At 33.3% G+C, this 15,948-nt stretch overlaps 1 protein-coding gene across 1 annotated transcript in view; it reads left to right on the top strand.

Annotated features, from left to right (window-relative positions):
- The window catches only part of grk6 (G protein-coupled receptor kinase 6), a 44,502-nt gene that overhangs the window by 23,402 nt on the left and 5,152 nt on the right, over window positions 1-15,948 (top strand). Inside the window, exons 4-15 of the mRNA XM_051092839.1 lie at window positions 2,151-2,228; window positions 2,612-2,712; window positions 2,932-3,024; window positions 3,613-3,676; window positions 6,520-6,660; window positions 7,257-7,447; window positions 7,601-7,638; window positions 10,072-10,161; window positions 10,248-10,456; window positions 12,665-12,802; window positions 13,209-13,346; window positions 15,209-15,343. Coding sequence (XP_050948796.1) covers window positions 2,151-2,228; window positions 2,612-2,712; window positions 2,932-3,024; window positions 3,613-3,676; window positions 6,520-6,660; window positions 7,257-7,447; window positions 7,601-7,638; window positions 10,072-10,161; window positions 10,248-10,456; window positions 12,665-12,802; window positions 13,209-13,346; window positions 15,209-15,343 — 1,416 coding nt within the window. The remainder of the gene's footprint in view (window positions 1-2,150; window positions 2,229-2,611; window positions 2,713-2,931; window positions 3,025-3,612; window positions 3,677-6,519; window positions 6,661-7,256; window positions 7,448-7,600; window positions 7,639-10,071; window positions 10,162-10,247; window positions 10,457-12,664; window positions 12,803-13,208; window positions 13,347-15,208; window positions 15,344-15,948) is intronic.

Raw genomic sequence — 15,948 nt, 5'->3', positions numbered from 1 at the left:
TGTGGACGAGAAATATAGACATTTCTTTTAAGATAGACTTGCTGGTGGGCATTCACTCTAAGTAGAAGCAGTGCTGTAGATGTGACCTTGGAATTCCTGTACAGAGCTGGGTCAACCAACTTCAGAAAGGGTGGAGGCAGAGAAACAAATCAAAGCAGGCAATGAAGGGGACGCAGAAGATATTTTTATGAACCGTATTAGTGGTAAAATGAATGTTAAACAAAATCTATGATTGCTTTGATTCAAAAGACATTTGCTCTGCTCCAAATTTTTATGAGCGAACAGTCTACATAGGCAGCTGCCTTAGGCAGCAGGCTAACAGAAAAGCAAGCTCATAATTTTTGGAACTGAAATGCTCTAAATACATGTAAGTAGAAACTCTGTTACAGGGCTCAACCATAATAAATAGTCTACTTGATCAAAATTTTACTTTCTTCATTGGGTCAGTGCTATAGCTATAGGCATTCTCTGATATTTGAATTTTATTCTAATTTAAAATGTAATTTAATTTAATTTAATTTAATTTAATGGACTGCCAGTTAAGAACCACTTAGATATCAGGGTGGTCAATGGTCAACGTAGTGCCGATATACTGATTAGACAATTTCATTTACATTTTAAGTCAAAAGTTTACATACACTTTGCAGAATCCTCAAGATGTTAATTATTTTACCAAAATAAGAGGGATCTGAACTGAACTTGGTACTGACCTGAAAAATATATTTCACATAAAAGACGTTTACATGTAGCCCACAAGAGAAAATAATATATTAAATTATAAAAATGACCCCGTTCAAAAGTTTACATACACTTGATTCTTAATACTGTATTGTTACCTGAATGATCCACAGCTGTTTTTTTTTGTTTAGTGATAGTTGTTCATGAGTCCCTTGTTTGTCGTGAACAGTTAAACTGCCTGCCGTTCTTCAGAAAAATTCTTCAGGTCCCACAAATTTTTTTGGTGTATTTGAACCCTTTCCAACAACGTGGATGATTTTGAAATCCATTTTTTTCAACCTGAGGATAACTGAGGGACTCATATGCAACTACTACAGAAGGTTCAAATGCTCACTAATGCATCAAAAGGAAACATGATGCATAAAGAGCTGGGGGTGAAAACTTTTGTGTACCTTTTTCTTATTTTGCCTAAATATCGTATTTTTTCATTTAGTACTGCCCTTCAGAAGCTATAGAAGATACTTACATGTTTCCCAGAAGACAAAATAAGTTAAATTTACCCTGATCTTCAAATTCAAAAAAGTTTCGGCTCTAAATGCATTGTGTTTCCTTCTGAAGCATCAGTGAGCATTTGAACCTTCTCTAATAGTTGCATATTTCTGTATATATGTACCTTATGTAATAAGTTTTTCTGTTGGCCTCAATGTGAAACGAGGCAATTTAGCTGTTCAGGACAAACTAGAGACTCATGAACAACTATCACTAACAAAAAAAAAAAAAAACAGCTGTGGATCATTCAGGTAACAACACAGTATTAGGAATCAAGCATATGTAAACCTTTGAATGTTTTTTTTTTTTTTTTTTTTATAAATTCAACTATTATTTTCTCTTGTGGACTATGTGTAAATGTCTTTTATGTTAAATATTTTATTCAGTTCAGTACTAAATAAAAATAACATACATTTTGTATGATTCCTCTTATTTTGGTAAAATAACATTTTGCAGATTCTGCAAGGTGTATGTAAACTTTTGACCTCAACTGTATGTAATTTGAGCTAATGAGATTTACACAAAGTTTCTGAAATAAAACAATGTCTTATTTTATACATTAAAATTTCACTTTCTTCATTGGGTCAGCGCTATACCTTGTAATTTTGACTATAAACGTACTTCATGCCTTACAAAATGAAACATTTGGTTTTGTTGTGTAGTTTTGTTGCTTGTTGTTAAAACAGATTTTGATGGATCATTGTATTCTTCAGAACACTGAGAAAATTATGTTGTAATCGACTAGATGGTTTGAAATCCAGTCGTACATGCAGCTGTGCCTTGACTAAGAAATGTGCAGTATAGGTCACAGAACCGAATTTGAACCTGCGTTGAATTGAATTATAATGTAAAATTATCATAAGCTCATAATGAAGATTGTAGATATCAGAATTGTTACAGCTAATTGTTCTCCATCATTTCAGGCGGAGTATGAAGTAACGCCAGATGAGAAGAGGAAGGAATGTGGACAGGAACTCCTAGACAAGTACCTCAACCCAAAGGTACTGAGATCAGAAGCACAGGAAAGACCTAAATCAGTTGGTCATCTTAAAGTTAGTTGTAAATATATCTATGTAATGTGTGGTGTATACAGTAGTTAACATTTGAAGTGGATCAGAAACTTTCATCATCAACTTATGAAACTTTCTTTTCATAAGTTGTCCTTAAACCAAAACAATACCCATTGTTGTTTTAGGACAACTTTGATGAATTTTTTTTTGATCCACTTCAAATGTTGACTACTGTGTATCTTAATTTAAATGCAGTTGCTTTTTGTTAATTTCCGTTTTTTTGTTTTTTGTTTTTTTGTTCATAGCATAATTCATGAGCATGTAAGCTGTTGTGTTTAAAGGATATTTTCATATTCTAATTCTTCCATTTGCAGTCAGACGACTATGTCCCTGAGGTAACAGAAGAGATGGTGACTAAGTGTGCAGAACGCTTGCAACAGGAGGCATGTAAAGAGCTCTTCATGGAGTGCACCAAGTGAGTCTTTTAGACAGGAAACACTCTTATTATCCCATTAGATGGCACTAGTAGATACTACTACACTGCCACTGTCTGACAAACACATGGCACCGGAGCAACATTTTTCTGAGTGAAATGAAATTGAGCATTTTCATGCAAATCAACGACTTAAATCAGGATGTGAGAGTGAGATTTGTTTATTTTCACTCAGTGTTTTGTCTCAATGTTTTCTTGTAGACTGATCCATGACTTCCTGAGCATGGCCCCCTTCGCAGACTACCTCGATAGTATGTACTACAGTCGCTTCTTACAGTGGAAATGGCTTGAGAGGTATAAAAAGCGCCTGAACGCATTTTGAACTTTTTGGTTTTGTTTGTAATGTACAAACTCAGTGATTTTCTGTGGTTCTGATCTCTCCTGAGCATGTTAAATGAGTGAAATTATATGTAGCTAAGAAGTTTTTCTTCACTGCCAAGTAGAGTCTAATTATTCCTTTGGGTGCCATGATTTATTTATGAAGCTAAGCTTATACAAACCAGATGTGAACTCTGAACTAGCTATTTATTTACTTTTAGTCATAAAAATGTCCTCTGACTGAAAGTCTAAGCCAGGCCTGGACAATTCCCATCCAGACCTTTTACATAGAAGAATATGATATGCCGAAACAAATACTTTCACTCTCATGTACACATTAAGAGGCCTACACTAGCCATCTACTGAACACAAAAAAAGGTCTTAATTAGATTAAAGCCATGCGTTTTAAAATTGTACGTCAGTGTCTCTTGAGATATAAGCTTCTTGTGCAGTCAACAGGAAGTTATTCTACTGTAAAAGTATGTTGTAATTAAATAAGACAGGGTCATGTTCGTTCTTATGAAATGTAACTTTTGTTTATTATTCTTTTCCTCTCCTCGACAGACAGCCAGTCACAAAAAACACATTCCGTCAGTATAGGGTTTTGGGAAAGGGAGGCTTTGGCGAGGTGAGTCTGAAATAATTAAGCATCGCTCTGTTTATGGCAGAAACTTATCGAGGCATTTTTAGTTATTATCTGTAATGCCACTAAATCAAACGCTATCTGTCTAGTCCAGGGTTCATAAGGCTAATATCCTATTTCTGTTATGCTATCACACATAAATCCTTCAGATTATCATATACATTGCCATTCATTGTTAGCAGATATAGAGAATGCAAGTCTCCAGTTCTGATTTCCCTACCAGATAGCTAATCACATTCAGAGCTGCCCTGTGAAAAGTCCTTTTAGATGAATCCCGTTAAAAAAAAGAAGTCCACTTCCAAAACAAAGATTCACATATAATGTACTCACCCCCCTTGTCATCCAAGATGTTCACGTCTTTCTTTCTTCAGTCGTAAAGAAATTATGTGTTTTGAGAAAAACATTTTTCTGATTTTTCTCCATATAATGGACTGATTCCAAAATGCAGTTTAAATGCGGCTTCAAACGATCCCAAATGCAGTTGTAAACAATCCCAGCCGAGAAAGAAGGGTCTTATCTAGCGAAACAATCGGTTATTTTCATAAAAATAATACAATTTATATACTTTTTAATGTCAAACGCTCGTCTTGTCTTACTCTGCCTGGACTGTTTTTATCCAGTTCATGACAGTTAGGGTATGTCGAAAAACTCCCATCTCTTGTTCTCTCTCAACTTCAAAATTGTCCTATATCGCTGTTTTATCTTTTTTGTTAAGGGTGTTTGATCTTCTTTGCATGCTCACTTTGCAAAGACTGTGTCGGTACTTCTGCAGCGATGTAGGATGATTTTGAAATTATTTTTGAAGTTGAGGGAGATAATACGATTGGAGTTTTTCAACATACCCTAACTGTCTTGAGCCAGAATACACAGAGTTTAGGGAGAGCGAGATAAAACAAGCGTTTGAGATTAAAATGTATTGGTAACACTTTATAATAACGTTCAGTTGTAAGTCATTTATAAGTTACAAAACATTGACAAATGATTAATAAGTGATATGCTAACAATTTGTGTATGTTTTGTTAATTCATTTACAAGTCAATTACAAGTTCATTTACAAGTAATTAGTTAATGATGAACTAATAATTTAAAAAAACATGACTATGTGTTATAAATAATTAATAAGTGATATGTTGAAAAGCACAAAAATGCAATTATTCTAAAACTATTTTCTTTTTAAATAATAATAAATTATTTGCTGTCAAGTGAATAAACGTGTAAAACCTTTCTCTCATCAGCACAGACTTGTGTTCTGTGTGGAATGTGTGGGATCTAGTGATAATGTGAACCAGTTTTACCCTCCACTGAAGATCACATCAGGTGCACAGCGCTTAAATACTCCATGTGTTTACCATCTTTATCCTCACCAGTCAGCCCTTACATTGCAGTGCTCACAACAATTATTCAAAACCTGTTGTGTAAACACATGAATAAATCATTTACAAATATTTCTGCATCCCCTAATCTAAAGTGTAAACTACTCATCAGTTGTAGATGTTTTACAAACCTGCTGGTTACAGGTTGTGTGGTTATACACACTGGTGGGGAAAGATCTACGAATGATGAGTAAAACATTTACAACTGATGCATTGTTTACATTTTAGATTAGGGGATGCAGAAAGATTTGTAAATGATTTATTCATGATGTGATCTTCAATGGAGGGTAAACATTTCAATGATTGACATTTCAATTATTTAAAATTGATTAATAATTTATTAACTAGTAACTTATTAACTATTGACTAAGGATCTGTTTGATTATTTCATGATATGCTCTTTTTTTTAAAAGACAGCTTATGACAGATTTGTAAATCGTTAGCATATTACTTAATCATTTGTGAACGTATAGTAATGTTTTGTAAATTATAAGTTCGTCATTATCTAATCACTTGTAAATGATTTATAACTTAATCTACAAAGCATCGATAAAAATACTAACATATCACTTATTAATCGTTTATGAATGCATAGTCATGTTTTGTAAATGATTAGTTAATCATTAACTAATTACTTGTAAATTACTTGTAAATGAATTAACAAAACATACACAAATTGTTAGCATATCACTTATTAATCATTTGTCAATGTTTTGTAACTTATAAATGACTTACAACTGAATGTTATTATAAACTGTTACCAAAGTATTTAAATTGTTTACAACCGCATTTGGGATCGTTTGAAGCCAAATTTAAACTGCATTTTGGAAGTTCAAAATCGGGGCACCATATCAGTCCATTATATAGAGAAAAATCCTGAAATGTTTTCCTCAAAAAACATAATTTCTTTACAACAGAAGAAAGAAAGACATGAACATCTTGGATACAAAGGGGTGAGTACATTATCTGTGAATCTTTGTTTTGGAAGTGGACTTCTCCTTTAAGGAACCTGTCATATAAGCACTTTTTTTTTTGGCATTAGTTTGCTCTTTTTCAGAATGGTAGTATTTGTTGTATTGATGTTTTTTTGTTTTTTTTTACACTAAATTATCATTGAAAATAAGAATTGCAACAAAAACTAATTATAAAGTCTGTAGTTATAATAAAGTCACAATGCAAAATATGTATTTATTTATTTATTTGACCCATACATTCATGTTTCACCCAATATAATTAATTCCACCAAATCAAACACAATTACCAAACTGATCAAAAATCACTTAAATAAAAAGTTGACCCCTTTATCTCCAAATATAGCATGAAATATCTCTTTGAATACTGGCTAGTAGAGAAAGTTTATTTCTGTTAGTAGAAAAAGAGTATTTCATGTAACAAAGTTACAAACTAATGGGCCCCACAATTCTCAGTTTTATTTATTTATTTTTTATACCCAAGGTCTGTGCATGCCAGGTGCGGGCCACAGGGAAGATGTATGCCTGCAAAAAGCTGGAGAAGAAACGCATCAAAAAGAGGAAAGGAGAGTCCATGGCCCTGAATGAGAAGCAGATTCTTGAGAAAGTTAACAGTCGGTTTGTTGTAAGCATCTGAAGTGCTTATTTCACCCATTCTTGCGTGTGTTTTTTTGGAGCGTCACCTTATCTTGCCATCTCTTCTGTTGTACCACATATGAAAACGTGAAGTCGCTGTAGTTCCGACTTCTGTTTTTGGCCTGATTACTTCACAGAGGCCCTGCTTTTGTCATTTCCTGTGAGATCACATCTCAGTGCTCATTCCAGATCTTCAAATGTTGACAAATGAAGGCATGGAGATCTGATGTAGAGACATTTCTACTTAATGTTTACATTCAAAATCCTACATTTTATTAAAAAACAGAAACTGAAAGATTAGTTTTTATATGTCAAATTGAAAAGATGATGTCCAGCAGTCTTTCAAAACCTTAACGTCTGATGATAACCCCTAGTTTGATGAAATAACAACTTCATATTTGGGGTTTGTGTATCCTAAGGCCTGACCTCGAGCACGCTATTTTGAGTTGTTTTGTTTGGCAGTTATTCTCAGGATTTTCTCTTCATTTATCCTCCATTTTTAGACACTTTCCCACACAGGCTGTATCAAATATGGGAATTCTGTTTTGTAATTGAACCAATGTACCTTTCTGTTTTCCCATGGAGGTGAGTCTCGCGTATGCATACGAGACGAAAGACGCCCTGTGTTTGGTGCTCACGCTGATGAACGGAGGGGACCTGAAGTTTCATATCTACCACATGGGAGAGGCAGGTTTTGACGAGAAGAGAGCCGTGTTTTATGCTGCTGAGATCTGCTGCGGGTTAGAAGACCTCCATCGGGAGAGGATAGTATACAGGTGAAGATTCAGGCTGAATTTTGATTTACAAGAGATTGTTTGCAAAAGAAATACTGATTTTATTCAAGTGCGCTTTCAAATGCTATTAGTTTTTTGTGTGATTTTGATTGTTGATTTTTGACTGACCTGCTTTCCCTGTTCATCTTCTATCAGGGATTTGAAGCCAGAAAACATACTACTGGACGATCATGGTTAGCAGCTGATGTTTTCTTTGTGATTCCTAATCAAATTCAGTGGTTACTGTAATGCTAATTAGTATGACAAAGGTAAAAAAATTTTTAAAGAAAAGCAACGTCACATGGAAAGTCACATTCTAAACTGTAGCACTTACATTTGCCACAAGAGGGGGTAGAGTACCTAATATTTTTGAGCCATAAAATTCATCCACATTTATAACATACTGTCAGCTGTATGTGTGAATTAAATGAACTAGGGCTGTTTATAAATTTGGTCACACTTTATATTAGGTGGCCTAATTTACTATGTACTTACATCAAAAAATAAGTACAATGTACTTGTGGTCATATTGTATTGCAAAACACTTTTGCTTCTATTAAGGTGGGATACGGGTAAGATTAGGGACAGGTTTGGTGGTATGGATAGGTTTAAGGGTGGGTATAACAGATGGGTCAACAGTGTAATTATAAATGTAGTTACAGAAATTAATTACAGATGTAATTACATACAGGTATTTTTAAAAATATAAGTACAATGTAAAAACATGTATGTACACAATAAGTGCATTGTTCCAAATGGTTAATCTAAATGTAAGTACATACTAGTTAAGGTCAGCTAATATAAAGTGGGACCATAAATTTAATTTTTATCTAATTACATGATATGCTGCAGGGTTCCCACATTAATGAAAACCTAGAAATAGCAGGGAATTTTAAAAATATTTGTAATATAATTGAATATAGTTTTTGTGAGTGTGATTTTAGCAGAATTATAATAATAAATCATTATCAGGTTGTTACAAACCAGTAGGGGAATCATGGAAAAAATCATAAAAAATTGAATGATCTAAAGTGTAGAAATCCTCACATTAATTAAAATCTTCAAAATAAAAGTTTAGCCGCTTTTCCACTATCGGGCCGAACGGTTCTTAGAACGGTCAGGTACGATTTCAGTTGTGTTTCCACCTGAGCCTGGTACCGCACGGCACGATTACAAACCGTTCTCGGCCTGGAATTCTCGGCCCGGTTAGACAACCGTGCCAAACCGCTGATAGAATGTGTGTGCTAGCGAAAATGCGCTATTTGATCAAACAGCCAAGTAAACAGCTGTTACGCTGTGTTCATAGCTCATGCATTAATACTATCAATAAATGTGGTATTTTTTAGAAAGGTTTATCTTCTGTCTCCGTCTCTGTTGGCATGCATATCTTCTCAGCATTTGTTGGTAACGTTATACCAGTCATCGCCTTCTGTTTATTTTATTTTTTGCGCCAAGAGTTTTTTTCTGTTATTTAACGAAGTAGTCCCAAAAACAGAAATATCTGATCATCGTCCATATCGCTGTTTATATCACAGTTTCATTACCAAGGCAAACAAAGGCCAAACAAAGTTTGTGTTTACATTCTAAAGAGTTCCATTTTATCAGCACCACAGTGGAAAATTAAACCACATCTGTGCTGACTGGCCCGGATTGGCACGGAATGGAACGGTTAAGCAAAGAGAACCGTTTGGGCCGATAGTGGAAAAGCGGCTTTTGTTTACATACTATATGTGTGTGTACTGTGTATATTTATTATGTATATAAAAATACACATGCATACATGTATATATTAAGGAAAAATATGTTAGATTTATATGTAATATATTTATATTTATATATAATGTAAATTATATACAAGTGTTTACATACAAATACTAATTACTAATACATACAAATGTATATTGTATTGTCCATACAATACATAAAAATATTTTTTAAAATGTATACATATATATGTGTGTATTTATATATACATAAATATATACAGTACACACACATACAGTATGTAAACAAACTTTTATTTTGAACCAATTAATTAATTAACTAATTGTTTTGCAGCTCTAAAATCTTTCAAAAGAAGATAATTCAAATGTAACCCTGGACCACAAAACCAGTCATAAGTAGCATGAGTATATTTGTAGCAAAGGCCAAAAATACATTGTATGGGTCAAAATTATTGATTTTTCTTTAATGCCAAAAATCATTAGGGTATTAAGTATCATATTCCATTAAGATATTTAGTAAATTTTCTATCATAAATATATATAAAAACTTAATTTTTGATTAGTAATATGCATTTCTAAGAACTTCATTTGGATAACTTTAAAGGCAATATTGTCCTATCCTAACCATATATCAGTGGAAAGTTTATTTATTCAGCTTTCAGATGACGTATAAATCTTGGTTTTGAAAAATTGACCCTTATGACTGGTTTTGTGGTCCAGGGTCACATATATAATTTCGGCATATGAAATTTAAAAAAAACAAAAAGTGGCTTTTGATAGTTTTTTTTTGTTTGTTTGTTTCCATTTAACTTAATATGAAGTTATTATTACAGTACTCACAGACATCATTCAAGCTTGCTTAAGGAAGGACTAAATTAACAGAGCTGTGATGTTTCTCCTCAGGTCATATACGTATATCAGATCTGGGCCTGGCTGTGCATGTACCAGAAGGTCAGACAATCAAAGGCCGGGTGGGAACTGTGGGGTACATGGGTATGTATTAGCCATCTAAACATCCAAACAACATCAGCAGCAGCTGGAACAATCAATGTAACCTGAATATGTTTGTGCCCCATCAGCCCCAGAGGTGGTGAAGAATGAGCGTTACACATTCAGTCCAGACTGGTGGGCTCTCGGCTGTCTCCTCTATGAAATGATCGAGGGCCAATCACCTTTTCAGCAGCGCAAGAAAAAAATCAAGCGAGAGGAAGTGGAGCGGCTAGTGAAGGAGGTGGAGGAAGAATATTCCAGCAAGTTCTCAGAGGATGCCCGATCACTCTGTAAAATGGTTAGTATCCAAACAAGTATTCATTACCTAATCCAGTTATTATTTACAATCTATGGCAATTTACTGATCTAAATAATAAATAATAGCATTTCAAAAAATACATCAGTATTTCTGAGGAAATCCCAATTTTTCCTGTCAAGTTCATTTTTGAAATGTGCAAAATGAAAACATTGGGAACAGTGGTGGACTGGGGCTAAAAAATGTCCCTGGACTTTCTGGCACAGAGCGGCCACTACACCCAGTCTGCACCACACCATAAACCCACCAGCTCATTATGAAATAAGTAATTTTTAACAATATGGTTACTAACATAACCATATAACACAATACAGAAATATATATATATATATATATATATATATATATATATATATATATATATATATATATATAAATTCTTATCATTAACATTAATGAATGACTGGCATACTTTAGAATTTGTCTTTCCTGGTGTACATGACAAATAGTAAATAATTTAGAACACTTTTCTGCTCTGCTCTGCTCTGCTCTAGAACACTTGGAATGTAGTGCAGAATGTGGATCACACTGATTTGCTGCTCAAGAAACATTTTTGATTGTTATCAGTGTTGAAAGCAGTTGTGCTGCTTCATATTTATTGTGGAAAATGTGATACATTACATTTAGTCTAGAGTATGCTGATTTAAGTGACAGTAAAGACATTATATACTTATTATATACTTATTACAAATTATTTATATTTCAAAACTGCTGTTCTTTAACTTTGTATTTTTATCGAAAAGTAAAAGTACCACAGTTTCCACAAAAAATATTAAACAAAAACAGTTTTCAGTATTGATAATAATAAGAACATTAATAATAAGTGATCACAAATAATAACTGATAATAATTAGGCAGCAAAACAGCATATTAGAATAATTTCTGAAGAGCCATGTCACAATAAAAAAGACTGAAGTAATGATGCTGAATATTCAGCTTTAATCACAGAAATAATTTATTTGAAAGGATTTTAAAGTAATTATTTTTAATATTTAATTGTTTTACTGTATTTATGGTCATATAAATTCAGCCATCTTTCAAAAAATAAATAAAAAGTCTTAGTTGTTTTAAACATTTGACCATTTGTTTGCATATGAAATAATTAATGTGAAATAGCAAATTATATTATTATTATATTGTATTATAGCCCAATGTTACTTTCCTAATCACGGCACTTGAAAGTGAAAGTCTTCAGATTTACAATGTTTTAGAGTAAGTTTGAGAATGATATTTTGGGCTTATGTGTTTTTATTTTTTAAACATTTTCTTAGACACATGAAATTACAGAAAAACGCCTGAATAGAGATCACTTTTATCCTATGCTGTGATGAATAACGTAAATGGCATTAAGAAATTCAAAAAAGCCAGTAGTAGTTTGCATGCTTGAAAATGAATGTCTGTCGTTCAACATTTGTTTTATATTGTAAACAGTTAGCAAATATTGCTTAATTGTCTCGTCATGTTTAGCTGCTTACATTGCCTCAGCTCCCATTCTAGTGGTGCGCTGCTCAGCTCTGTGAACGGTAAATCCGGCCTTCTACACTTTGATTGGCTATTTGCAACATTTAGACACTGACGAGTGCTTTTGAGCCGCTGCACTCTGCAAAATTAATTTGAATGTTTGAACCACGCGGGCCATTCGTCTGGGCCAATGGACTAATATAGGATACGTACATGTACCATAATTCATTCTATATATGTATTTACGCAGTGGGCCAGCCCACATTGTACATCGACATTACATTTATATACATATATATATATATATATATATATAAAATCTTACTGGCCCACAGTAAAGAAACTGGTCCGGCCCCTCTGGCATTTGCCAGAATTGCCAGATGGCCAATCCGCCCATAATTAGGAATGTTACCATTTTAGGTGGCTATATCGTTCTGAAATGCTTGCAGAATATTTTTTGACCATCTTAATGGGATAGTTCACACGAAAATGAAAATTCTGTTATAATTTCCTCAATCAATTATAATTATAATTAAACAATTATAGCATTATATAATATGGTATTAAAACTATTAAATAAATAAAATTTGAACACATTTTTTTAATAATAAAAAATTTAAATAAAATTTAAAATCTTAACAGTTGTCAAAAAGGTGTCAAAGATGATTTCTTTCAGCAAGTGGGCATGTTAATAAAGAATTTTATTTATTTGTTTATTTTTTCACTTAGCTGCTAGCCAAAGACCCTAGTGAGAGGCTTGGCTGTCAGGGGGACGGTGCCTCAGAGGTGAAAGCCCACTCTATTTTTCGTTCCATCAACTTCAAGCGGCTTGCAGCAGGCATGCTCGAAGCACCCTTTATTCCAGATGTAAGTATCTTCTGAGACTCTTAATTTGAACTAATTTTATTGGGAATATCAATTACAACTACTATTGTTATTGCTTGTTCACAGTTTAATAATTTGTTCACCCAAAAGTGAAAAGTCTGCCATTTCTTTTTTTTTTTTTTTAAATAATCATCTTCTTTTTGTTTCCAAACCCATTCAAACTTTTTTTTTCTTAGAATATAGAAATGTTGAATAATGTAACAGTCACTCTTTTCCTTGGATTTACAGTGAATGGGAAATGGATTGATACAAGACTTTTGTGTAAAGAAAATAACAAACATCAGATCAGATTGTGACTTGCAAATGATATTTTCATGATTTAGACATAGCATCTTGTTTCATGAGCTCACCAGGTGCGTAGCATGACGTGTGTTTATGTCTGTCTCAGCCTCAGGCCATTTACTGTAAGGATGTGTTGGACATCGAACAGTTCTCTACAGTGAAAGGGGTGGAGCTGGAGCCGAAAGACGACTCCTTCTACAGCAAAGTATCTACTGGAAGCGTTCCCATCCCCTGGCAAAATGAGGTCAGGCCACTACCCAGAATAACCTCAGTATATGAACCCTGAACCCTGATTGGCGATTTATGACCAGCATGCAGTAAAAAGGAAATTAACATTGACTTTGATAATGTGTACAAACAGACTTCAATCAATGTAAATATGTGATATTTTTTCTTGACATGCATGCAATGTTGCCACCATGTAATTAACTCTTGTATGATTAGTCTGGTTTTAGGTTAACTTGACCCTGACCTGATGTGTTTCTTATCTTTACATAAACTAAATGTGATAGCTGTTATGGAGTTGCTTTAAAATGGATAAATTTAAAGTCGCAATGAAACTGAAATAGTGCCAGATCATTTACTTTATATTGTAAAGTAAATCTAAATGCAAAATTGCTGTTAATTGTAAGAATTTGTGGATTGTAACAATGAAACTCATGCATGAATTTTTTATAATGAATTTTTACATATAGTCCACAAGAGAAAATAATAGTTGAATTTATAAAAATGACCCCGTTCAAAAGTTTACATACACTTGATTCTTAAAAGTAGTGTTATTACCTGAATCAACCACAGCTGTTTTTTTTTTTTTTTTTTTTTTTTTTTTTTTTTTTTTGTTTTTTTGTTTAGTGATAGTTGTTCATGATTCCCTTATTTGTCCTAAACAGCTAAACTGCCTGCTGTTCTTCAGAAAAATCCTTCAGGTCCCACAAATTCTTTGGTTTTCCAGGATTTTTGTGTATCTGAACCCTTTTCAACAATGACTGTATGATTTTGAGATCCATCTTTTCACACTGAGGACAACGGAGGGACCCTTATACAACTATTACAGAAGGTTCAAATGCTCACTGATGCTCCAGAAGGAAGAACGATGCATTAAGAGCCGGAGGTGAAAACTTTTTGAATCTGAAGATAGGGTAAAAATGTATTTATTATCTTCTGTAGCTTCTAAAAGGCAGTACTATATGAAAGATATGAGGCATTATATTTAGGCAAAATAAGGAAAATGTACACATCTTCATTCAGTTCAAACGTTTTCACCCCCTGACTTTTAATGCATCTTTTTTTTTCTTCTGGAGCATCAGTGAGCATTTGAACCTTCTGTAAGAGTTGCATATGAGTTGATGATCTCAAAATCATACAGTCATTGTTGGACAGGCTTCAAATACACAAAAATGCTGGAAAACCAAATAATTTGTGGGACCTGAAGGATTTTTCTGAAGAACAGAGGACAGTTTAACTGTTCAGGACAAACAAGAGATTAATGAACAAGAACATGAACAGGGTCACTTTTATAAATTCAACTATTACTTTCTCTTGTGAACTATGTAAACAACTTTTATGTGAAATATCTTATTTAGGTCAGTACTAAATACACAACAGGCATTTTGTATGATCCCTCTTATTTTGTTAAAATAATGTAATTATTTTAGATTCTGCAGGGTATATGTAAACTTTTGACTTCAACTGTATATGCTTTTATAGTTTTTATTATTTTGAATTTACATTTATTTTTTTTTATTTCCAGTTTTCATTTTAATTGTAGTTTTTGTAATTTTGTTTTGCATTTGTATTATTTTTAGTTTTTTGCAAATATCTAAATAGTTTTCATTGTTTTTATTATCATTTCAGTTAGTAATTCAAATTTAAATGTAGTTTTCTTCTAATATTTATATTTTCAGTTTAATTTCAAATAATGAAACCGTTTTCAACAGTTTAACAATAACAGCACTCTAAAAAAGGCTAGTTTAAGAGTGTTTTTAAACCCATGTAGTTACTGATGTAGACCTTGTCACAACTTGCCCCTGGGACAACAACCCCTGATTTTTCCCTTCATCGGTTTGATTTTATTTTCTGAGTGTGTTATTTGATTGATCCATTCAGATGATAGAGACGGAGTGCTTTAAGGAACTTAACATCTTGAATTTTGATGGCACTGTGCCCCCAGACCTGGACTGGAGAGGTCAACCCTCGCCCCCTCCCAAACAGGGCTTACTGCAGAGACTCTTCGGCCGGCAGGTGAGATTTCCTCACATCCTTCTATTATTTATATGCAGTGTTTTTGCTCCAAGGCATTAGTGTTTGTTCCATTAGTAAATGAGGTAGTCAGCATCTGGTTGAACAGCTCAGCCAAAGTGTATCTGAACCTTTTTGTGTCCTGTTTGATACTGAAATCGTATACGGCTTTGCAGGCGTTTCTTGTAATGAAATAAAATATCAGTGTGCAAGTTGTCTTCCCCCTCTACCTGCTGTATAATTAGTCAGGTTAATGAAATGATTTGTGTAATATACACAGATTACCAATGTATAACCTTTTAGAGCCTTTAGCCTTGCTTTTCAGTTTTATTTGCATCTCTAGGCACTCTTTAATCAGAATGTAAATATAAACACAAATTTGTGTTAATGATAAAAAGTATGCCAGTCATTGTGAAATGCTAGAAACAAGAAATCGTTTGACAAATGCTTTTTTTTCCTGTGTTAAAATATTTCCTATTGAAACAGGAAGTTTGGGCTTAGTTTTAAGATACCACCAAACCATTCTTTGTGTTTTCTAGCAAGAAAAAGTGTTTTTTCAAAAGTGTTTTAACTTTAAACTTTTATTAGCACACTACCTAAAAAGATAC

Source organism: Labeo rohita, chromosome 21, assembly GCF_022985175.1.
Source record: "Labeo rohita strain BAU-BD-2019 chromosome 21, IGBB_LRoh.1.0, whole genome shotgun sequence".
NCBI lineage: Eukaryota > Metazoa > Chordata > Actinopteri > Cypriniformes > Cyprinidae > Labeo > Labeo rohita.
Note: the sequence above shows the minus strand (reverse complement) of the source record. Positions and strands in the feature narration are given on the sequence as shown.